The sequence below is a fragment of the Emydura macquarii genome, unplaced genomic scaffold, assembly GCF_026122565.2.
Source record: "Emydura macquarii macquarii isolate MOO-44397 ecotype Brisbane River unplaced genomic scaffold, CSIRO-AGI_Emac_v2 contig_2676, whole genome shotgun sequence".
Lineage (NCBI taxonomy): Eukaryota > Metazoa > Chordata > Testudines > Chelidae > Emydura > Emydura macquarii.
Window position 1 is genome coordinate 24,127,077 of NW_027132813.1, and position 26,275 is coordinate 24,153,351.

General features: G+C 41.6%; 1 protein-coding gene across 2 annotated transcripts in view; it reads right to left on the reverse strand.

Annotated features, from left to right (window-relative positions):
* The window catches only part of THADA (THADA armadillo repeat containing), a 345,314-nt gene that overhangs the window by 318,661 nt on the left and 378 nt on the right, over window positions 1–26,275 (reverse strand). The window contains exons 1-13 of one of the 2 annotated variants that reach the window (XM_067565061.1): window positions 25,843–25,858; window positions 21,136–21,236; window positions 15,471–15,565; window positions 14,854–14,984; window positions 9,634–9,782; window positions 9,428–9,460; window positions 8,223–8,271; window positions 6,427–6,617; window positions 3,994–4,088; window positions 3,159–3,379; window positions 1,333–2,024; window positions 495–646; window positions 184–339 (exon numbers count right to left, since the gene is read on the reverse strand). In XM_067565061.1, the coding sequence (XP_067421162.1) occupies window positions 184–339; window positions 495–646; window positions 1,333–2,024; window positions 3,159–3,379; window positions 3,994–4,088; window positions 6,427–6,617; window positions 8,223–8,271; window positions 9,428–9,460; window positions 9,634–9,782; window positions 14,854–14,984; window positions 15,471–15,565; window positions 21,136–21,211 (2,040 nt within the window). In that variant the 5' untranslated portion in view covers window positions 21,212–21,236; window positions 25,843–25,858. Of the gene's footprint in view, window positions 1–183; window positions 340–494; window positions 647–1,332; window positions 2,025–3,158; window positions 3,380–3,993; window positions 4,089–6,426; window positions 6,618–8,222; window positions 8,272–9,427; window positions 9,461–9,633; window positions 9,783–14,853; window positions 14,985–15,470; window positions 15,566–21,135; window positions 21,237–25,842; window positions 25,859–26,275 lie in introns of those variants that run through there. The other variant, XM_067565060.1, reaches the window with a different exon arrangement.

Here is a 26,275-nt window from a genome sequence, read left to right on the forward strand (position 1 = left end):
CTAGCATAACAGGGCCTGATCCACAGCTAGAGCTTTTAAGCACTACAGTATTATAAATAATATATATTTCAGTTGAAAGTCCTTATTTTCTAACATGCTAAGAGGCTGGTTTTAAACAGCATCATTTTTGTTATGTTTCAAATATATGGGCCTTGCTACATATTGTTTATTCTTGAAGATTACCTTTTTTAGTAGGGAACAAATCTGCTGCCTCACTGCAGGAGTCTGGCTGTTCAAATTGTACATAATAAAAAACTGAATGAGCTGCATCTCTTCCATAGACAAGATTTCTGTGCTGCGATGAGTTTCACAAAGCAACCCTAAAGCATCAATCCGAACCTACAAAAACATTCCAAAGTGAACCATAGATTTTTTTGTTTTTACCTGCAATAAATACTTGAGAGAAAGTTTCTATATTCACACTTCAATAAAACACTGTAAGGACTAACCAAGTCTTCAAACTTTAAAGCACAAAAATAACTTTCTTCTTCTACCTGATTATGCTGATGAACTAAACCTTGCTTTACACATTCAATGGATAGTAGACCACCCCTCATGATATCTGTAAATTGTAACAGTCCATGAGCTCTAGCTGTTCTCAGGCATGCCATCAAGGCTCCAAGAGCACCTCTGGTATTGAAAGAGCCTAAAAAAGGAATAAATAATTTCTGTCTTATTAACACATTACTAGTTGGAATGTCAATACTCTACTTCAGGCATCCCCCAGCTTTCTAGTCTATGGACGACATCCTAAGGGAAAGATTCTCTCATGGATCCAACTAGGTCCCCCATTCCTTGTTTCCCTAAGTGTTTCATTCCAAGTACCGCTAGAATGGCTCAGAGAACCAATAGCAACAGCTCACAAAACCACTCTGAGAACCACCACTGAAGCATGTAACTATAACAGCACCACAAACTTTTTAATCACAGCCCATTGTAAAAAAAATATTTTATGAAAAGTTAACTACAAAGCTTACTAATTTGTTTCCTCTATATTTGTAGTGCAACTGTTTATAAGAAATATAGGCAAAATATATAGAAATATTGTAGAAACTAATTTAAAAAAACAACACAAGCAAAGCTAGAGTGACATTTTGCTTTATAGTGAGGTGTGAACATATAACTTAAGTGGAGAAGCTCTTATATATGCACTCAGTCATCACTGTAAATTCCACTCAGCTATGCTGAGAGCAATTGAGGAAGGCTTGGAATTTCTCACCCTTCCTCTCCCACTTTCTACTTCCAAGAAATAGCAAATCAGAAATCATCTCTCTACAATTTATGCAGCTTATCTAAACATCTGAACTATAAATATTAAGTTTATTTTCTTACCAATATTAGCATCAGCAGAAGCCTCAAGAATTTTAATCATGTAGCTCAGACTGTCAGGGCTACATTTCAGCAATTTTGGTAAATAGTAATCTGTTATGTAAGTAGTTTGGTCAGGGTTCTCTTCACACAATATTAAAAGAAGAGGAGATACCCATGTGTCATGCCACTGATTGATCCAGATGCTTTTTTGAAATGTAGATGTTAGATGACTCTTGTGATTTATAAACATGGTTTCCAAAAGATCACTTGCGTAGGGTGCAAGAGTCTGATCACCCATTACATCCAAGATTTGCATGGGGATTGTTCTGTCCACTGTTAAAATATTTTCAACACCCACACAACTCACAAGACAGCCAAGCGAAGCATATTTCCCTTTAACATGCCATTCTAAACTTAGCAAGCTCTCTGTCAACATTGACAAGAAAGGGTCAGATTTTACAACAGTTCCTTTAACAGTGGCTTGGTGTATCCGCAGGATGTTCTTGAATATCAACTTGGCCTGGTGTCTAACAGCATCCAAAGGATGTTCCCAATGTGTATACACATATTCCAGCAGTTTCCCAGTTGTATTAGAATTTCCATTAAGACTGCACTTTAGATTTTGGGAGCTTGATTCAAGGACATCCAATGCTGAATTAGTCCAAATAGCTAGGATTCTAGATAAGGACACTACCATATTGGAGTCTTTTAACCTTTAAAAAAAGAAAGAAGAAAAAGTCTGCAGAATTCCCATTTGTCATTATCCACTCACTATTACTTATTAAATGTTGCTTTACTTTTTTAAAGGACTAAAAAAGATTAATTCATAATATCTCTCCTCCACCTTCCACTTAGGCAAGTAAGGAAATAGTTACCACGCACTAGGTGGGAAAACTGAGGGTGAGAAGTTAATTGACAAGTCACACTGAGTCAGTGGCAGGATCAGAACTCAAATTTCATGCTCAGTCCACTAAACCACCCTGTCTTCTTTGCCATGGATTCTTATCACTACTAGAATTCCCCGAAAACTTAACAAGACTTTGACAAATAGCCAGCCAATGCTATTTTTAAATTAAGGCCAACTATTTGAACTAAGCCCATAGGAATTGAAATATTTGTTGATATCTGAGCAGCTTTACTACTTTTCACATAATTACTTTACATCTACTTTAAAAATAAAATGCTGAGCTTTTTTTTTTTGTTACAAGAAAATTAAAAATTGAACAGCGTATAATAAGGACGCAATGTAAAAAGCAGTAACCACCTCCTCACAGAATGGAGTTGACCCCTTAGGGAGGGAGGAGGGAGTTGGATATGGGATATATTTTAATCTACATTTTAACAGGGTTGAGAGTTTTAAAAGGTCATCAAGTATTCAAAATTTGGTATCCATATAATTCATTACATTTTAAGGGTTCCACTCTTTTTATTCTGTAAGAAAATAAGAATCTTTGACAGAAAAGATTAAACCTAGTGAATAAGATATACATTATTATACAAGGACGGAGTCTGCCACGCTTTCTAATGCTGAGTAATCCCTAACACCAACACTAGTCCCACTTAAATCAAAAGAAAAATGATATATTTCTGCATTTCGGAAACAAGTGGAAAGCTGCAAAACACATGTAGGCTATGAAATATGCAATTATTTTATAAATTATATCATTAGGATTACTCAGAATAAGGTATTAAAGGAGACAAAATCCAGACAAGAGTAATTAAATTCCAACTTCAGAAAAAGATATGGACTGCAGGACATTGTTAGTAGGTATGGTTTCAACCACAGAAATGTAAATGTAAGAGGTCAGAAAAATAGCTAATAAAAGAGCATTAAAATATAAACTTACTGTGAAGCCAAAGATAACAAAACCAATGCAATATCTAAGAGCAATTTCTCTCCATTTTGACCCATACTGCAATTCTTCCACTCTAACATGGCCAGCGCTCCATGACAAAGGAAGAGAAGGACTGAATCAGAGAGTTCTTCGGTACAAAGGCTCCCACAGATGCTCACAAACCACTCTGGTACACTAGCATGTTTCACTGAGCAGAGGAGCAAGTCACTGACCTGCAAAAACAAAATGAAGTTAGCATAGCAGGAGTATTGCCACAGAAGAAATAAATCATGCATATCTACAAACCTTAGAAAACAGTATAAAAGTGCAAAGCATTTCTCACCCATGAATACATAGATTTGCTTTAATATTTTATTGTTTTCCTTTTCCTAGCATAGTACCTCTAACATTTCAACACGTCAAAAATGAAGGGCACAAAGTATTCCACCCATACTCAAGGGCCAGCCAGAATCCTGATGGGGAGTACAGTCTCTATATCAATATTCCCTTCCTGGATGCCAGGAGCAGGAAAGAGAGTTGAGAGGGCAAAACTATGGCTCCTCTCCACACCAGCCAGCATGAAGGAGAAAGCACGCTGCGTTCTCATAACAAGGGTGCAGTAAGACCACTGAAGTATCCCACCTGAGAGCCCCGAATAAAATTCTGGTGCAGTCAACCAGAATTCCTCATGGGAACTTCAGGTGCTGCACAGTCCCTTCCACAATGTTTTCTTAACTGACAATTAATGCCAATCTTATTGATTAATTACAAATAGAACATTCAACTACATAATAATTGGTAAAAGTAAAAATATATAACTTTATTTTAAAAGAAAAAATATACTTACCAAACAAGGTAACTTTTCAATGGGCTCAAACATAGTCTTAGTGAAAAGAATGACAGCTAATGCTGAGGTAGTCTGAACAATAGGCAAGAGACCTTCTACATGACAGGAAAAAAAAAACATTTTTTATTGTACAATTACTCTACTTTGACAGAAACTATTAGAACTGCATATAGAAAAAAAATAAAATAGCATAAACAATGTACGGTTATTTACAGAGCCTGCACAGCAACAGCATTGGAGCTCCTCATAAGTATTAATGAACTTATACTCGATACACTCACATGAAGTAGGAAAACATTATCCCCATTTTACAGATGGGGGAAACTGACATTGGGAAACTTGCCCAAGTCACAAAGGAAGTCTCTGGCAGAGTCTGATATGCTCATATTATAAATTTACAATATAATATAATGTAAGCAAAATTTCTACAGGAAATAGAGATGATTATTTATAAGTATATAAGAAAGAATATAAGAATGGCCATAGTGGGTCAAGACCAAGGGTCTGTCTATCTCATTTCCTGTCTTCAGACAAGCCAATCACAGGTGCTTCAGAGGGAATGAACAGAACAGGCAATAATCAAGTGATCCATCCTGTTGTCCATTCCCACCTTCTGGCAATCAGAGGCTAGAGACACTCAAAGCATGGGGTTGCATCCCTGACCATCCTGGCTAATAGCCACTGATAGACCTATCCTCCATTAATTTAAATAATTATTTTTTGAACCCTACTATAGTTTTGGCCTTCACAATATCCCACAGCACAGAGTTCCACAAGTTGACTATGTGTTGGGTGAAGTACTACTTCCTTTTATTTGTTTTAAAACCTGCGGCCTATTAATTTAATTGAGTAACTCCTGGTTCTTATGTTATGTGGAGGAGTAAATAACACTTTCTTATTCCCTTTCTCCACACCGTTCATGTTTTTATAGACCTCTATCATATTCCCTCTTAGTCCTCTCTTTTTGAGGCTGAAAAGTCCTAGTCTTTTTAATCTCTCTTCATATGGAAGCTGTTCCATACTCTTAATCATTTTTGTTGCCCTTCACTATATCTTTTCCAATTCCAATATATCTCTTAGGAGATGGGATGACCACGCAGTAGTCAAGATTTAGGCATACCATTGGTTTTATACAGTGGCATTATGGTCTTTTCTGTCTTATTATCTATCCCTTTCCTAAAGGCTCCTAACATTCTGTTGACTTTTCTGATTGCTGCTGCAGACTGAGCTGATATTTTCAGAGAACTATTCACAATGACCCCAAGATCTCTTTCCTGAGTGGTTACAGCTAATTTCGATCCCATCATTTTGTAGGTATATTTGGGATTCTGGTTTTCTAATGTGCATTGCTTTGTATTTACCAACACTGGGCAACAAAATAGCAGATGAAATTCAATCACCCAGTTTTGTGAGATCCCTTTGTAACTCTTTTCAGTCTGCTTTGAACTTAACTATCTTGAATTATTTTGCATCATCTGCAAATTTTTCTACCTCACTGTTTATCCCTTTTTCCAGATCATTTATGCACACATTGAATAGCACTGGTCCCACTACAGATCCCTGGGGGACCCCACTATATTTACCTCTCTCCCACTCAGAGCTGACTATTTATTCCCACCCCTTCTTTCCTGTGTTTTAACCAGTTACTGATCCATGAGAAGATCTCATGACAGGTTACTTTGCTTCAGAGCCTTTTGTGAGGGACCCTGTCAAAGACTTTCTGAAAATGTAAGTACATTATATCCACTGGATCACCTTTGTTCACATGTCTGTTGACCTTTGCCAAAGAATTCTAATAGACTGGTAAGGTATGATTTCCCTTTACAAAAGCCATGTTGACTCTTCCCAACAAATTGTGTTCATCTATATATGTGATAATTCTGTTCTTTGGTCGAAACTATAGTAATTTGCCCGATACTGAAGCTAGGCTTAACAGCCTGTAATTGCCAGAATCACCTCTAGAGCCTTTTTTAAAAATTGGTGTCACATTAGTACCTTCCAGTCACTTGGCACAAAAACTGAATTAAATAATAGGTTAGATACCATAGTTAGTTCTGCAACATTGGTATATGCGCTTCTGATAGCACAATCCTGAGCTTATTCAGTACAATTTTTTGCAAACATAAAAGTCTGGCAATTCTGACTAAAGCTACTTGTTAAAGTTTGAAAGATATTAAAAATGCCATTTACTCACTAAAATATCTATTCATTATAATTGGTAAATCTAATTTCTCCCTCTTTACATTCTTCTCATTCTGAATTGATGATCACTTACTAAGTTCCCAATCTTACTCCTACCAAAATCAGTAGTACAACATTCAGAGACTTAAACTGAAGGCGGATAAGTCCAAAGGACAAGTTTTTCAACAAAGAATTATTTCAATTTCTTATTAAGAACAAGCTTTATAGTATTTAAATATTGCTGATACTTACCATCCATCAAAAAGTTTGTGAAGCTGTTCAGTAAACCACACATGTTTTGCCAAAGAAGAGAACCAGGTTTCTTCCAAAGACTTCCCTGAAAATTTTCTTGTACTTTCTGTACTAGCATCATTGAAACTTTAATAGCCATCAATAAATCATGCATCAGTCGAGTTTGAGCAATACTATTTCCATTAAACTTTCTGAAAAGGAAATACATATATATATATATATATATATATATATATATACACACACACACACACATACATACACACACACACACACCCAAATAAAGTCAACTAAAATTTCTATTTCCCTCATGCAAATATTTTGCTGAAGTTACAGATAATAAGTTATTTTTATCATCTCATTGGATAGAACAAAAAAGATAAGACAGGCAAGCTAAATCCAAGGCATATTCATTTTTGTTTTTGTTTTTTTAAAACAACTCATTGCATGCTGGTTAAACAAATGCATAACTTTGTGAACAGATCTCTAGGCAGTCTTCATATTCTTACAATCAATAATAAAATCACAAAACAGTCACAAACATTTCAATTTCTTTTAATATTTTATCTAAATTAAGCTAACACATCCTGCGATCATTTTTTTAACAAATCTGGACTTGGGAAAGTCATGTGTAATACTAAAAACTTAACATGGAAAAGTTTCTATTTGGCCCTTGATATATAAGCTAAGGTTCCATTCTCGTTAATATCAAGAAAAGAATAGACCACTAAGCATTTAGCAAAATTGCATAAGAAACATAAAAAAGTGATACACTATCCCAACTTTCCAAAGATGCTCCCATTCATTATGATGGAACCTGAGTTTCACCATTTTCGGTATTACATCAGTAAGTTAAGTGGCCAAACTCCTTTCTATTCTTCTAGCATTTCCTCCTCTTCTATTCTTAATGACGAAAATACAGCATTCAGATGTCTGTTAATGGGAAGGTTGGCAGGAGGACCACCTGAGCTGTGTACCCAGTAGCATGCAGTAGTAGGGTATTCTCAGTTCTAGAGTGCTATTGGTCATAAGAGACACATACCACTGCATGCACAACTCAACTGTAGATACACGAAGCACATAAGGCCCATCTTAGTCTGCTGACCACCAATTTCAGTAAAGATGTAACAGAGAGGGGAGTTGGCACCCTGCTTAATCCCTCCCACTGTCCCTAGGAAATCATGATCCCATCAACCCAGAGTACAACTATGAAAAAATGTATTGGGTTGAATCGACCAGATGCATAGTTACAGAGAAACCAGCAGCTTTAACGATAGCTTGTGTTAAAAATGGACAAATTCTATTATGTCCTTTTTAATTTCCTGGGTAAATTCCAATGACAATCACTTCACTAAACTGGTATCCACACTAAGGGGAAAAAAAAAAAGAGTCACAGGGAAGTGGAAGACCACATTATACATATTTCTCTGTACAATTTGATTCAAAGGTATCTATGAACTACATAGTTCAGATCCAATTCTGCAATGAAGACAATACCCACAATTTATAAGACTGGCAGCTACAACATAGTCCACCGTCTATGCCTCTTGTACTGCCACATCCTAGTTTTCTGCCTTTTGCCCTCCTTTACGTTCCAATATGTATTAGCATGGGATAAGAAACTCCCTACCCTTCTTGTTTTAAATGGCCCAGTACTACACATATTAACTTTATCACCATGACATTTACATCATTAATGGATTTATTGTTACTAGAATGAATGTTCAGTCAACTGTGTCTTCCACAGAGAGTGGATTTGAAAAAGCTAAATACATTTCAAATTTCATTTCACTTGCCTGTTTTCCTCCTGTATTTCAAGAAGAGACTTCTGCAGAAACTGAAAAACTGTTAAAAATAAATTACAGTAAGAAATTTTGTTTAAAAACAGATTGCACTGCAAATATAAATTGGTCCCACATGTGTGTATGCATGTATATGCACACACAGAAAAATTATTTGCCAAATAGAAGCAACATTACAAAAGTACAAATCAATCAAGTTTGAACTTCACTAAAGTCTCAAAGGAGTAGTGTTCAAAAGAAGTGGAAAAAATCCATAATGTAAACTGTTCAAATCCCCTGGGCTGTGCAACCCTAGGTCATGCTGAGGAAGTGGATAGAGATGGTTCAAAAATAAAAACTGACAACTTGCTGGAGGAAAGGAACTCACTCACACAAGCTTTTCTCATGCAGCTTTACAATAGCCTGGGGTCTTCCAACCAGTGCAGCCTTAGCCACTGAGATGAATTTTACCTTGCTGTAAGGGCCTAATCCTACAAGATACTGAATACCCTTAACTCCCTCTGAGATGCTGAACTGACATTAATGGTAGCTGAAGGCGCTGGAGCACCCCAGAGGATAAGGCTGCAATTCCACAGAGGCCATGCATTTGGTTTGAACAAAGATCTAATTGTGCAATGTATCAAGTTGCCACTACCCTATGGTCTAGAAACTGAATCTAATAAATGATACAGTAATTAACTGTGCTATTGGCAGATCTCATTATTCATCACTGCCAATTCTTGGCTCTTGCTGTCTGGTCAGCAGAGGCTGATAAGAGTTCATACATATCACATTCAACCTCAGGGTTGGGAATGGGAGAAAGAATGTCTCATATCACTTAACAGCAATTTCTGCTCTGAAACAGTTCTACTGAGGTCTATTCAGTTAGAGCAGCAATAAATGCAACTAAGGAAACTGAAGATGGAACATGAAAAGCCATGGAAAACATAGAAGAATCTACTGAGTTCCAACTACAATGGAGAAGAGTATTTCCATGCAATTTACTCATTTCTAGTCATCCCACTAAGAAGACCTGTGCAAAACTTGTCTACATTGTCTTCGAATATAGTTTGTGTTGGGTGTGAGTTTTCATAAAGGAGTAACAGTGGGGCTTACACACATTAAAAATTTCATGTCTGTCTGAGGCTATTCTCAAGAAAACATAAGCAATCAAAAAAGTTACATTTATTAGATCTGCTACAGAAATAGCATGACCTTACCTTCTTTGAGTAAGTTGTTAATACTTCTTTTACCTGTTGGCGGGGGGGAGGGGAAGAACTATATATATTGAGTAAGTATGTGTTGGTACCAATCATTTACTTTATCTAGATAGGGGTGAGACCAAGACTACTATAAACACCACCAAGTTCCAAATCGCAATTGAGTAAGTTCAAAACATGAACGATAATATTGCATGTCATCATACCTAGGCTAAAGTTTTCCATACAGGAAGCAAGATTGTCCATTACTTTTCTGTACAAGTGTAAGTCTGTAGTTTTTAGTTCTTCTTTAAGACAACAAACAAAACTGTGCACTGCTTCGGTCATAAGTTGTTCAGGAAGGTCATTTAGTGAACTACAGTAGAAAGAGAACAATCAGTTATTTCAAATGGAATATTAAAGAGCATCCATAATATCAAAGTTGTAAAACTGATGAAAAACTTAGGCCTCCATCCTGCAGCTGGATCCATGAACATCTGTATTTAACACCCACAACTTCAGTAGGGTTTTATGAAGCTGCAAGGCTATATCCATGCAGAGCTGATTACAGGACCACGGTTTAAGACATTTTATAACATTGAAAAAAATAAAAACAAATTAATGCAAGTATAGCGGTATTCAACAGAAACAAGTTTCAGTTATATTACTCTAAGACACAAGACATTTTTAATTACATCCAGAAGTTCAAAGTTTTTTTTTTAAATTAGCTTTTCCACGCCTCTGTGCTAACTGCTCCTTTATCTTTCCCCACCCCACTCATCTTTTCATTTTCTCCCATGCCGCCCCTTTGATTTTCAGCAGCCTCCCTCTCCTTTTCTCACCCTTTAACTCCCTTTCCCAAAAAGAAAAATAAAGAAGGGGAGAGTTCTCACACAAACATTTGTTACATGAAATCCTACAGGGATTATCACTGCAAGATTCAGATTGCTTCAGCACCTCAAGTTTGCTTGTTACCCACTGTATCATCTGTTCAAAGTAGAGTAATATCCTTAAGGCAGGGAGCTACTTATGTATGAGATACCAAGCACTGAGTCACATTCAGAATATAACTAACACTATTTCAGCATTCAATTGTTCCCTAAATTAGTAGACTATAAAAGTTACTTTTCATACATAAGGGGGCAAAACATGGAAGATGGGACAGTATTTTTGGTTGCATACTATTTGGATTACTTATAGGAAACCAGATCACTCAGGATTTCTCCCCCATTTTATTTAGTGTATACACCTTGAACACTAAGCAAATTTGCCTCTCAGAGGGTGAAACAAACAAAGCAACAATAGTATCCACAGCATCGGTCTTAAAAGTGTGATTAGATTAGATTAAAAGTGTAATTAGAGTCTGATTCTGCAGTCCTTACTCAGGGAAAGATCCTGATTGGAATAAATAGCAAATTTCCCTGATTAAAGGCAGCAGGATCTGACCTTTTATAATATATTACTGAACTAGTGTTTCTCCCTCCTCATTATTACATTTCCATAATTTAACTGCAACAGTGATCAATGAGATAACTCATTGATAAGGAAGAGAATTCAAAGCTACTGGAGAAAAATCTACAGAAATTTTCCCTATATGCCCATTTCTTTACCTATAACAATTCTATATTGTATACAATTATTAATTTGACATCATTACTTAAGCTCGTTAAATGGCACTGTGCATTTTGTTTGACATTTAATCTTCGGAGCCATAAAACAAACCTCAATGCAAAACAGAAGAGATATGAACCTCAGGCTAAGGGAAAAGGACTCTGATCCATCACCTCTCACTTGAAGGGAAATAAAAGAGAAGGAGCAATGAATATACATCATCTAACTCCGCTATTCTGAAACATCCAGAGCTATCAAGTAATCCAGCAAATGGGCTTCTGCATGGTCTTTTCTTTAAGTATTTTGAGGATAGCCAACAGGGAGGTGGACCAAAGGACCTTCCACTTTATACAGCAGTGGTTCTCAACCTTTCCAGACCTCTGTACCCCTTTCAGGAGGCTGATTTGTCTAGTGTACCCTGAGTTTCACCTCACTTAAATACCACTTCCTTACAATCAGGCATAAAATACAAAAGTGTCACAGCACACTATTACTGGAAAATTGCTTAATTTTTCATGTTTACCATATAATTATAAAATAAAGTGCAACCCCCAGGTTGAGAAACACTGATTATAGTATATACAGCAGTATAAGTAAGTTATTGACTGTATGAAATTTTAGTTTGTGCTGACTTTGCTAGTACTTTTCATGTTGCCTATTGTGAAACTAGGCAAATATCTAGATGAGTTGATGTACCCCCTAGAAGACATCTGTGTACCCCCAAGGGTATACGTACCCCTGATTAAGAACCACTGCTCTACAGTACTGTTCACTTACGTTGTGAATATCTGACTGGAAGTAATTGGCACTGGGTCCTCTCTACCACTGTTACTGCAATGCTACACAGGGATTTAACCTACTGGAGCACCAGAAAATCAGCCCTTCACTCAGATATCTCTGCATCCACAGCACTAGGAATTCCCTTCCCTACAGTTCCCACTGGATTTGAGAAGTTGGGATGCTACACCTCCTGCTCCATCTGTGTCCTGCTTCCCACCTGAAGAGACAGTTTCTTGGATTCTCCACAGATCACACTAATGGAAGTTCCTGACTCCCCATCCTTTTCTCATGGGATGGAACAAACTAACCTTTTATCTGTACCCACAGAATGCATTTGGACTGCTCATTGCAGTAACTTATTTACTCAGTGCCATTCATCATATTACTGTTTTTTTTGTTGCTATAATATTGTTCTTGGGAAGGGAAAAAATAAAAAATAGAAGTAAAGACACTCCAGCTTCCAATATGGATTTTAAAAAAGTAAAAACATCTGCTGGAATCAAAGTATATCTCAAGTAAATTTGAAAGCAGAGAAGACTGCAAGATTAATCTCTACCTTTGCTTTATATTTAGTGTCCAAAAAAAAACAAAAAAGCACTTAAACCGGAACATAGAAATAAATGAAAAGAGCTAAAAATGCCTAAAGAAAGATATTAAACATCACTGTTTAACAAAGAGAATAGATAAAGAGAATAAATAAGGACAAATTTTAAATTCTCTAATGTACAATCTTTTTGGTAACTTCAATTCCTTAATTACACTCAAAGGAACAAGTTAAAAACCACCAGGGAGCGATCTTATCACATATGAAACTATAATTTCAAATTTTAACACATCAGAAGGGCCTGATCTCAAAATTCTGTGTCACCCTTTTGGAAAGGTAGCCAAAAAACACAAAGTAGCCTGAGAAATGGTGCTCTGCTATACTAATGAGGAAAATCTCACATAAATCACTAAAATTACCATCGTGCTTTGGAATCCAGAATACTAAACACCAACGTATTTAATATCTACCAGCCTTTCTATTTCACATCTGACTGGACAACAGTTGATTGTTCTGTAATTTGCTTTTTTATATTAATTTTATGTAATAGCACAAGGTTGCAATAGAATATAAAGCTATTAGATTTAGCCTTGCCTCCTTTCCTTACTCTGATTTCATAATAAATTATACAGCATAATATTTAGTTTCTATGGTAATAACCTATTTAACTTTATTAATTTAGACCTATTAAAATATTTTATTTAATATGACATTCTAATTTAATTTTGAAATACGGCATATATGCATGTCATCTTTTCCATTATGAATACTTATTTACTGGGGTTTAGAATAACCAAAAAAATTCATTCCTATCTTAACTTTGGCATATTCTTTTCCATTGTGAGAAACTGGTTTTTAAAGCAAAATGAACCAAATTACTTTCAGTGATATTGCTTTTGTAGAAAGCAAAGTAATATTTTTAAATTTTTTAAATTTATTTGTTACTGTATCCAAACCAAAAATGTCATTTTAAAATTATATGTGGAAAGCATTTAGTGAATTACACACACACAAAGGGACTAGACTTAAATTCTTTAATCTGAACAACTGCTTTTGGATACAGCCATTATAATAAAGGAAGGAGGTGGCGCACGTATCAGCTTAAATTCTCATATTGCTTACCTTGAATTCCTTTTTATAGTATTTACTTGCCTTTCCCTTAATGTTTTTAAAATTACTCCAAACCAAGACTTTGCAGTATATGTTCATTCTCCTGGGATAGTATAAACAAAATCCAGGTATGGATTAAGACTAAATACAGCCTGGATATATCCAAATTTAACAGGCCTCTAAAAAACACAAATGCTCCCCTGTATGAGTTCTTCCCCACCCTCCCAGACTACCTACCCCAGAACTCCTTGAGATTTCAAACTCCTCCACCCCAACAGATTCCTACTCCCCACGACTCCTTGGATTTCTTGTTCCCTACTATCCCCTCAGTAGACTCAAGAGTGAAAACCTGATCCCAATGAAGTCCCATGTATTTTGGTAGGACATCACCCATGTTTTTTGTGCACCAATTCCAAATCTCAAGTATCATACCTTAATCTACAGATCACCAGCAATAATGAGATCCACCTTGCAATGAGATCTGTGAGAGTCTAGCCTGTATAAGGACCACAGGATCAGGCCTATGCAGCTACAGAATTAGGATCAGATGCTACAAAAAGATGTGTGGAGCTGGACTTCTGGGTCCACCAGTGCAGCTTTCATCACAGAATCAAGGCCTCAGGTTGCAATCTTGCAACCAATTGCATGTAAGCAAGCCCTCATGCCCACACAGGCTCCCAATGACTTCAGGTCAATGGGGTTCTGAGCAGCTACAGGGACACCAATACACAATAAATTGCACAACTGAAGCTTTATATTGTACGTTAGAACACAGATAATTTCTTACTGTTTATATTTTGGGATGTATGAAATTCAGACACTTAAGAACTGGATCCCAAACCCCGAATGTATTAAAGGTGTAAAATTAATGAAAACCATAAAGCAGTACCTTCACAATACCTAAGCATAAATATGTGCCACCATAACAGCTATCTTAAAACAATTCTTTGTACCTATCTGTGTTCCATATACCAAGTTTCATTTTGGACTGTGGAAATAATTTTTATTTGCTACCCAACTGCCATTATTTAAGTTATATTTTAATATAGTTTATAGTACTAACATGTATGTTACTACTTTATGTTTCACCTTCTACCATTTCTAGTCATGGAGTATACCTCTAGACCGTACATCAAATAATTTATTTGTTCAATAAATAAATTGTATTCAGCAATCAACATAAACCAATCATTTCCACAGAAGCCAGCTAATTTTAAGGCAGAAATAAGAATAACACGCATCCTTAATACAATAATAATGAATGTCAGTAATGAAACTATAATGTAATAGAGTATTTGAAAGTTAAATGAAATATTCTGCAGTAGCAGACATTCCTACTTAGCTAAAGTTCTACTGTTTTTAAAAACAAAAAGGGGTTTTTATTTATTATCCAATTTGTTACCTTGCCAACACCTTTTTCAAGGGATTCTTTGCACCCAGTGAAAAATACATCACTCCAAAAATATCCAAACAGCATTTAATCATGGGGCTACATGCGGAGTTTCTATCCATCTTCTTCAGTAATGAAACAATCTGTGATCAACAAATTAAAAGCCAAACAGAGTTTAAACTTTTGTTTATGTTCTCATATATCAAAGAAATGACATTCCCTTTTACCTAAAATCTCATTTTGCCAAATTTAAAAGAACATATTTTACAAGTTTATTTTTCTGCCACAAATTTCAATTGTCAGAATAAAGGTTCAAATTTTTTTCCTGCTCTGTATTTTTTCTGCTGGCATATACCTTATATAATCTGATTTCAGAGGTGTCGAGCACCTCCAGCTCCCACTGAAGTTTATGGGTGGTGGGTACTCAGCATTTATGAAAAATCAGACTAAAATTTTAAGACATTTGAAGAAATATTGACTGCTCTTATAAACTGGTTCTAATCATGTTTAAAATGTAAAACTGTACATTAAAATAGCTCTTGCTATTAGGTGACTAGAAGATTATCCCAGGTATCATGATAGATTATCAGTTACAATTTACCATTAAATTAATGTTACTGAAGTCTTACCTGTTGGATAGAGTGGATTTGCTGGATGCCATGAGACAGCTGTACACAGTGCAACAGAAGAGAAGCCAGATTTTGCTCTTCATCATCTGCAAATGCTACATTTTATTTGGGAAAAGAAGCTCTCTTTATTGGGGAACCACATAATAAATAGTAAACTGAATTCGTGAACCAAAAAACAATTCACAATTATATAATATTTGTTACATATATCTATTGTTTTATCTTTTTTTCCCCTACACTTAATCTGCCTATTTATCATCATAACAATATGGAGCACTTATAAGAGTACATTACATGTTCAATATGTTGTACAGACCTTTATCATTAGCCAAGTTCTTCATGGTGCAAATGTGACTGCACTTACAAGGAAAAAGTGGATAAACATTAAAGCCAGAATCAGCCCATTATTATTTTGCAAAAGAATCTGTGTGGATGTAAGAATCTACTCATACACATACTTTTACAAAATATAAGTAGGTGATCCTGAAGAAACACACACATACACAAAAACCTCATATTCAAGTAACTTTTGTAAGAAAATTACAAAACTTGATCAAAAAGGGAAAACCCATGCTAAACGGGAAGTTCAACTAGACAAAACACAATGGAAAGAAAAAAAGCAAATGGAAACAGAAAATGCCATTTCAGACCTTATTTTTAAAAAGTCACGTGGAGTGACTCAGAACTGGGCCAATTTTAGAGCTTCTAGCATTCCACTTAAGATTTGAGCATGTATCCTGTGTGATATAGCGAAGGCAGCAGAAGAGTGGTCCTATTTGCAACCCGGTTGCGCCCACCCACTGCTAATGGTCCCTCCCCCAGCCTAAGGGGAGGAGTCACTGGACCCAGGGTACAACTAATGGTGGGAGACAACTAATGAAAAAAACAGGGAGGGGCGTGGGGGTCACAGGGTCAAACGGAGGGAACCTGAAGGGGACACCGAGCAGAGAACCCTGGACAGCGCCCACTGCTCCCGGAAGGCGTCAAGGGAGCCAGCAGACACTGCCCAGAGGAACTCTGCCCGGATACGTGAGCACACGAGGGAACGGAAGTAGGCCCCACAGTCGCAGAGCGCCCCCCCGGCCAACCTCCTCTCCCTGGTCTTACAGATGGCCAGTTTGGCCAGGGCTAGGAGGAGGTTGACCAGGAGGTCCCGCGACTTTGTGGGGCCACAGAGAGGGTGTGCATAAAGGAACAGGTGTGGGGAGAAGTGCAGCCAGAACCTCAGCAAGGGGTTCTGGAGGAGCCGGAACGGGGCTGCAGCCTGGCGCACTCAAGGTAGATGTCTCCCTCACGCCGCAGTAGGGGCAGGTGTCGGGACAAGGGGTGAACCGCGCGAAGTACATGCCCGTGCTCACGGCTCCGTGAAGGAGCCGCCAACTGATGTCCCCGGTGGGCCGCGGGGTCAAGGTGGAATACAGACTGGCTCACCGGAGGTCCTCGCCCTCCGCAGGTGGTAACAGGTCCCGCCACTTGGTGTCAGGGTGGGACACGAGGGCAAGGAAGTGAAGGGTGTGGAGCACGAGCGTGTAAAGATGGTCCCTCGGCGCGGTTCGAAAAAGAACCAGCTGCAACTTGTGCAGCTGGCTTGGGGCGTAGGGGGAGGGGGTCCGGGGTGGCTCGCGGGGCCGGGGCCCGATGGAGAGCACCAGAGGGCTGGGGCTGAGGGGTGGCGGGGACCACACTCTCGCAAGACCCGCTCGAGGTAGGCCCGAGCAGAAGGGAGCAAGGCTGCCTTCACCTCCTGGAGTACGCGCCGGGGGGTGCGAAGGGTGGAGAGCCCCATGCGCTGAGCCAGCGCCTGGGGATCCATCCAGTCCCCCCCGGTCGTAGTCCAGGAGATCTCCGATCTTGGTGACTCCCACCAGGACCAGCCTCCGGCGCACCGAGAGGGTCTCCGCCGCCTGCACATGAAGGTGGGGATTGCGTAGCAGGGGCTCTGTGAGGAGATCCGCCCCCTCGGTAGCCACAAGGGGCCTGGAGACTGCAAGCAGCCTCCAGGCCCGGAGGAGGTCCCAGTAGAAGACCGACAGCTCGGAGAGGTCTCGCGGAAGACCCCTCGGATGGAGATAAAGGAGCTGCCGGTCGTATCGGAGCCCCCAGAGGCAGCGGAGGAAGGTGTGCGCCAAGTGGCTCCACGCCGGACTACCTGCACCGTAAAGGAGTCTCTGCAGGGCCTGGAGGCGGAAGGTATGGACCTGGCTGCGGAGGCAGCGCAGGCCCTGCCCTCCCTCCTCCAGGGGAAGACTCAGAATCCCTACAGAGATCCACTGCAGTCCTGGCCAGAAGAACTCCAGAACGGTCGTCTGGAGGTGAGCCAGGAAACCTGGGGGCGGGACCAGGGTGTTGAGCCGGTGTGAGAGCATGGACAGGATTAGCTGGTTGAGCACCAGTGCCCTCCTCCGAAGGGAGAGGCACCAGAGCAGTCCCGTCCATCTCCGCAGCCACTCAGACACCCTGCCCTCCAAATCGTGCCAGTTCTCCGCCGGGGAGGGATGGGTGGCGGAAAGGTAAACGCCCAGATAGAGCAGCGGACCCGCGCTCCACCGGATGGCTTGAAGCACGGGTGGGAGGGAGCTCACCCACCACCCGGCCCCTACCATCATGCCAGAGCTCTTGACCCAGTTGACCCGGGCAGAGGAGGCTGCCGAGTAGACAGCCAGGCAGGCCTCCAACCGTACCAGGTCGCCTGGGTCCTGGACCGCGAGGAGTACGTCGTCGGCGTACGCTGACAAGACCAACCTCAGCTCTGGCTCACGGAGCACCAACCCCATCAACCTCCGGCGGAGGAGACAGAGGACGGGCTCGATGGCCAGAGCGTACAGGGTCCAGTTGAGCTTGACCAAACACTCTGTGGAGGCGTACAGCACCTGCAGAAAGCCCACAAAGCGGGGCCCGAAGCCGAACGCCCGCAGGATGCCCAGGAGATACCCGTGGTCCATCCGGTCGAACGCCTTCTCCTGGTCCAGGGACAGGAGGGCGAACGACAGACCGTCCCTACATCCGAGCTCCAAGAGATCCCGGACCAGATACAAGTTATCAAAGATGGTACGGCCCGGGACGGTGTAGGTCTGGTCGGGATGGACCACATCCTGCAGCACGGACCCCAGCCTCAGCAAGATGGCCGTGGCTATGATTTTATAGTCCGTGCTGAGGAGCGAGACGGGACGCCAATTCCGAAGGTCACGGAGATCCCCCTTCTTAGGCAGCAAGGCGAGCACGACCCGCCTGCACGAAAGGGGGAGCACTCCGCCGCCCTCGGACTCAGCCCAGATGATGGCAAGGTCCAGGCCGAGGACTTCCCAGAATGCGTGGTAGAACTCCACGGTCAGCCCGTCCATACCCGGAGATTTATTAGTGGGCATGAGGCAGAGGGCTGCCGAGAACTTGGCCAGAGTGAGAGGTAACTCCAGCCGGTCCCGGTCACCTTCGCCGACCGTGGGGAGTTCAGTCCAGAGTACCCTGTGGGCGGCGACGTCGGTCGGATCCGGGGAGAAAAGGTCAGCGTAGAAGGCCCTGGCCCTTCCACGCATCTCCACCGGATCCGTGAGGGGGGTGCCATCGGCCGCCAAAAGGCAGATGACGTGCTTCCGGGCCCCCCTCCATTTCTCCAGAGCATAGAAGAAGCGGGAGCCGCGGTCCATCTCCCGAAGGAAACGGATGCGGGATCGAACAAAGGTACCCCGAGCCCAAAGGTCTTCGAGGGCTCGGAACTCCTCCCGCTTCTCCCGGCACGCTCCGCAGAGGGACGGATCACAGGGGCTGGCGGCCAGACGCCTCTCCAGCTCTAAGACCTCCCACTCCAGCTGCTCTATCCCCACATCCCTCCGCCGGCTGGCCCCCCGAGTGTAGTCACGGGCGCACACCTTCCCCACGTCCCACCATCGCCGCGCCAAGGGAAAAGCACGCCTCTGCTCCCGCCAGGCCAGCCAGAACTCCCAGAAGGACGCCACGAAGCCCACATCCTCCACCAGGCTGTTGTTAAAATGCCAGTAGGCCAGCCCCAGCCTCTCCGCGGTGAGAGAGGCCGTCACGGTCACCAAATGGTGATCCGAGAAGGGGGCCGGCCGAACACTGGGGGAGTGGACCCGTGAAAGATGGTGACGAGAGATATAGATGCGGTCCAACCAGGAGTGGTGTGACCGGTCTTCCCCCACCCGGACAAAGGTGAAGGTGACAACATCGTCCGGGTGGTGGTCGCGCCAGGCATCCACCAGGCAGTGATAGTCTATAATCTCCCGGAGGACGTCCGTGGCGGCCGGGCACTGCTCGGTCCCCGTGCGGTCCCGTTCCTCGAGGATGGTGTTGAAATCCCTGCCCAGGACCAGGCACTCGTGAGGATCCAAAGTGCCAAGGAAGGTGGACGCCTGCTGAAAGAAACGCACCCTCTCCGGGCCCGATGTCGGGGCATAGGCATTGACCAGATTCAACGCCAGCCCCTCCATACGGACCCGGAGGTGCAGCAGGCGACCCGGCACGACCTCGGCAACCCCCAGCACCTCGGGCTGTAGGTCAGGGGAGAACAGGGTAGCCACTCCACCCGCGTGGGCGGAGAGATGACTAAAGAACACCCTGTCCCCCCACTCCAGCCGCCAAAGAGCCTCGGCGGCTGGATCCGTATGGGTCTCCTGCAGCAACACTACTGAGTACCCTCCCTCCCGCAGGAAGGAGAGCACTTGGTTCCTGTGGAGACCCATCCTACAGCCCCTGGCGTTTAGGGTGGCAAAGACTGTTGGGGCCATTAGGAGGGCTGGGGAGGATCCTCACAGGCAGGAACGCTGGCGGTCCCCGTCAGGCCCCGCAACAGTCCATGACCGACCCCGAATGCCAGAAGGGAGTCACGGAAGCTGAGGGCCCGTCGGTAGGAGGCAACGTCCTGTCTCCCAGTCCCTTTCCCCTCCTTCAGGATAGCCCTCACGGCCTGGAGGACGAGATGGAAATCCCCCCAGCGCTGCAGGCGAGCTGCACCCTATTCCTGGCCCCACGACAGCTATGGGTGTTGAACTGCAGTTTAGACGTACCCTTAGATCAGGATGGAACCTAATGTCAGAGACAGTTTACCCCATATTTGACTACTGTGGTGCTCTTAACCTTCCTTGGAAGCATCTGGTTTTGGCCACTACTGGAGACAAGATATTAAAGTACATGGACCTCAGATCCCTGTGTTAATTCCTATGTTCCTAATTGTAAGATATCGTTCCTCTTACACAGACTACTGAAAACTTATCACATTTGATCATCAAACACACAACATTTTAAAAGTATCTGAACTACTTCTTCAAATCAAATTGGCCTTGGAAAATCCAAGAATCAGGAGAAACAACTGTAAAATAAGGCATTCATGTATTTAAATGTTTTTGTGTATTTTTCTCCTCCTTAGGAACCCTTTGCATCTTTATCATAGTCCAAAAAGGTCCATTCATACTTTAAACCATCCATTCATACCCCTGAATAACAGCCAAAATTCTTCAGAATGAGGATGGAACAGGACTTCTGTGAAGCCTGTCAAGCTAAAAAGTCTTTAACAACAACAACAATAAAAAGATATTCTTAGGGACAAAACATTTTAAAAAAACAAAACAAAAATCAATTTTTATAGCTATTCAGGTATTTCTACAAACAGACAAATTATATGAATTAATGTTGGGGGAAAAATAATACTTACACTGCAGTGTTTCAAGCTCCTGGCGCTTAAGAACGAACGCATCAACCTGAATTTCTTTGTTCTTCTTCACAACCATTTTTGGTTGATTAAAATGTTATCTACTTTAAAAAAAGTTTTAAACTTTAAGACCAACTTAAAATACCGTTTAAAAGCATGATCAATGCACAGACAGTTCCATTTTTAGGTATCAACATATCTTCATATTTTCCCTAAAATATTGTTTGTTCCACCTCATTTTAATTGGCACAATCATTTTTACAGGAAATGTGCTAAATTCACTGCTGTTTCATTTTTTCACTTTTAAGCACTTCAAGTTTTTCCATCCAAAATTCACTGAGGATTCATGACAAAATAGAAGACAAAAATCACAGCACAGTCTCAAAATCAGTGAATGAAAAATAGGAACTATATAGAAGTTTATACTGCACTCATCACCATGGTATCTGAGAACTGCCCTTGGAGGGCAGCTGGGCCATGTAATAGTGGCAGAAAACAATGATAAAAAACTGTTGGGAGAACAAGAATTAGAGCTAAGTTTCAACTGGCCATGGTCCTCTCTCACTTAATGTTTAAGGTCCGCCTGACCTATATAAACAGGATATGAAATCCACTAGGCAAGGTCTTTTAGAGAGGTATCAATGTAGAGATGCCAGAGTTTCTAATAAAAAGTGTTAAAACAACAAACAAGTTACTTTTCACCACTACTAAAAAGATGTTTAAAAAGCCCAATTACATATTATTTCATGCAAAACTATAAAATTGGAAGGTGCATGTGATTGTAAATGGGACACAGAGCCTTTCAGTTTTAGGTTAACAGCTCAAAGACCAGTTTAGGTTGATAATGACCAGAAAGCATCATTATCCAAAGGTAGCTTGACAGTTTATGTGAAATGAGATAGTAGTTTTAGCTTAGCTCATGGCGAACAATCACCCACATCACAAGAACTACCTGATTTTTAACCCACAAAACGATGATAATGTGTAATCAAGCAGAATGGGTGAGTAAATTGAACTATTCTCTCACCGACAGAGTTGCGGCCAGAAACACAAAGGGACTTAGGTTCCTAAATCTCAGACTTAAGCATCACTGCGATCTCCATAACCCTCACTTACTTGCTGCCTAATCCTGGAGGTGCATAAAGTCACTTGACATCTTTTTTTTCCACTGTAAAAGTCCCCCACATGCCTAAGTAGCTGCCTCTGGGTATTCAAACTGCTGCTTCATGCAGATGCCTTCTGGACGCCTATCTCATGCCTAAGCCACAGCATGATCCTCAAACCTGGGTAATATATAAATAGAGGCTACCTCCTCCTCTGTCTATTTTTTAGGCCACTGGTTAAGGTGCTCCTATGGGATGAGGAAAACCCAATTCAATTCCCCTTCTGCCTGATGAAGATATGAACGGGGATCTTCACCTCTGAGACAAATGCTCCAGCCACTGGACTAATGGATATTCTGATGTGGCTGTCCCATTCTACTTTAATTAAATCCTTAAATATTAATTGGGGCACAGAGAGTGACAATCACTCTATAGTCCAGTGGTTAAGAGCATTCATGAGTGAGATAGGAGACTCCCTTTTCAATTATTTCTTCTCCTTAGTTAAAGAGTCTACCACACCTCAGTTGCATCCCCTAACCACTGGACTAAGATCTATAAGACAGGCTTTTTCCTCCTCAACCCAGGTGTTCTGCATTGAGTGAGACTAGCACCTGCCTAACAAGAAACAGCTTAACCACCTGACTGCAGGAGAGATGTTCCTAGCTGTGGATCACAAGCAGAGGCATTTCCCCACAACCCAGCCCTGGTCTACACTTACCTGGATATTCGGCGGCAGTCGGCGGGAGTTACGTAAACTACGCAGAGTAGCTTGCGCAATTCATGTCGACTGCTCTGCTTCCCTTCTGTGCGCTGTCTACACTGCGCTGTGCCGCAGCACTACGCTACTTGAGGGGGTGGTTTACCAGTGTCGACTTCCTGATCGATTGAGCGGGTCTACACTGACCACTCAATCGATCCAGAAAGATCGATCTGGCGGCAGCGAATTTGCCGCTGTCAGTATAGACATGGCCCAGACTTCAGCACTTAACTCTCTGAGAGGAGCGAAGCTTAGGACATAGCCTTTTCATTAGCATCTCCTATTGGCTTGGCTAGGCTAGGCAGCTCCCCACCTAGCTTGCTGGCTTTTTGGATCCCATTCTCTGGTACCTATCTCTCTCCACACATTGCATAGGGAGGCTAAGCACATAACTCAGGTTGTGTGGATTCCAGTGATTTTCAATGCACCTACAAATTAGATGTTACTATGCTCAGCATCACAATGCCTAAGTCCCTTTGTGGATCTGGGCTCTGGTTCCTCCATATCAGTTTTGAGTCAGGTTATCAAGGCAGTGTAGGAAAGTTAGTATTGCTACTGATTATGCCATACTTGTTCTATTTACAGAAACTGGAATGTGTGGGTCTGTCAACAGCAATACTTTGACAAAACAATGACCCAGAAATGTTCCTTTTTGTAGATTCTAGTGACTTTTTCCACTGAGACTGTCTGAAAAGAACTCAACATTATTTATAATTTAACACAATTATGCTATCTTTCAACAGGCTCGGTCATTGAAGGTGTAAAGGAAGGTTCAAAGTGTCTCATCTTCGTCTACAGAAAAAGAATGAACCAACCTTATAAGTTCTTGGAAGTCCCAAGAATTTAAATAACACTTCCATACTGAGGGCTAATTTGATCTCTCTTTTCACTTCAAAACAAACTTAAATTTACTGTTAAGGGGTGCAATGGATAGAGCACAGCACAGAGCCAGGACACACAAATCTCATTCTTGGTTTTAGTATCCAAATAATTTAGGATGGGAGCCACAAAGGGATTCAGGCATTACAACACTAACTTTAAGGTGCCTAGAAAAATCACAGTATCCACCCTGCAATCCAAAAAAGCTGAGTAAGGCACCTTGGCTTCCTATACAATGAATAGAGAGAGATAAGCACCTTATAATGCAATTCACAAAAGCCAGCATGCAGGGTGAGGAGCCACCTAAGCTAGCCAATGGGAGATGCCAATTAGAGGGGTACATACCAAGTACCGTCCTTCTCACAGAGATGGTCCAAGTCCAGGCTGCAGTGAGGTGCCTATCTCTAATTAAGAACTGAAATGTACCACCTGGAGTCAGTAAGTTTAGCATCTAAGCCACTTCTTGAAGGAATGAGTTAGGTAGCTGCCTCAACTATCCAAAAAATGGCCAAAGGAGGAGAGGTGATGGTGCGAGTGAGAGAATGGGAATGATTCTATAATCCAGTGGTTAGGGGCATCCACCTCAAAAGTAAGGGACTCGCTCCAAACCTCCTGCTCCAATCACTCATTATTTATCCACAGTGGAACAGCTTCAAACAGGGGAGACTGATGAAGCCCCACGTCAGAATATCCCATAGCTCAATGGTTAGAGCACTCTCTTGAAGGATGGGAGACCCCTGTTAAAATCCTCTGACAGAGGGGGGGGAATTGAACCTGGGTGTCCTACAACCCAGGCAATGGAGCAGGGTAAAAGTTACAAGGTGGGCAGCACCACCACTGCCTTCTCCAGCCAGGTTTGGAATGGGACCTGATCCCATAGGCAAGCTCAGAGGCCACTTACAGGATCGGACCCCAATGCAACTTAGGTGGCTGAATATCTGTCTTCCCCATTACTTGAATCACTCTGGGTTTAAATGGGAAACAGACATCCAGATGCCTGAAGTGGGCACGACCCAGGCTCTGTAACTTAGATGTGTGAGGGACTTTTACAGTGCACAGTTAGCTGCTGAGTGAGTTTGGGCACCTACAGCAGCCATTTAGAAGATTCATGGACTGCACTGGTGCCATACACAGGGACTTTAGTACCTAACTCTGGAGTTTAGGCACCTAAATTGTTTTGTGGATTGCTCCCTTAATCTTTCTCTCTGCTCAGATTCCCTATCAGTAAAACTGGGTTAATCAGACTGTTTGTAAAATGTTGTGCGAGCTACAGATGAAAAATACCATAAGTGCTCAGTATTACTAAAAAATTAAAACCGTTTTCTTTCAAAGTTAGGTTTCCTCTACCCCATTAAGGTTTCAGCTGCAAGTTCCAGGTTGTACTAGTTTTCCATTCTCCAGACATAAGCAGCAGCCACTTTAATGTCTTATCTACACTAGGAAATTTAGTGCAATTCCACAGGTGGTAGCAAAAGCTAGATGACACCGTGGCAAAAGTGCCTGGCATCCATAGACTATACTACTGATACTACTAATGGAAAATTATATGATACTTATCATATCATAAACACTGCCTACCAGGACTAATAAGCCAAATACAAGCTCTTATGCCAAGGCTACCTTGTAGTTTTTTAGGTGAATAATTTGTGGTGAAAGAAACCATGATTTGAGGCAGGAAGAGTATTCTCCCACAGAAGAGATTTTTTTTTTTTTTTTTTTAAATGCACAACATTAGTTCAAATCTATGCAAATGAAAGAGAAAAAGATCACGATTTGAAGACTTCAGTAACTCAGTGAGAGGTCAGAGGTCTATTACAGCAGTGGATGGGTGAGGTTCTGTGATCTGCAATGTGCACGAGGTCAGACTAGATGATCATGACGGTCCCATCTGACTTTAAAAGTCTATAAGAGCCTGAAACTATTTTTTCAGAAGTAACTTTGCAATTGTAATATACTGCACATCTATGGTACCTTTCATTCAGCATCTCAAACTTCTCTGCAATACCTATTTTAGAGATGGGGAAACTGAAGTACATAGTGAAGAGCTAAATTTTCGCCTGGCCTCAAACTGTACTCTGACGGGCATACCCACCCAATTGTGACCAACGGTGAGAATACTTCTTACACAATAATATGCCTCAGAGATCACACATATAAAGATCTGGCCAAGATAAATAAATGGCAACACCATGAAAGAGGACCAAGAAATCCAGTCCCTTGTTTTTCACATACAACATGCCACCGTCCAGTCACCCTGTAGGCAAGGGCATGAAATGCAAGAGCACCAGGAAATTTACACTCTCCTTCTCCCATCACCAAAGGAAACAGGGCTGGGCCTGTGCTCCCCACACCCCTGGGGCACCTCCCTCCCTCCTCTCCATCACCAGGAAAAGGGGCAGGATCT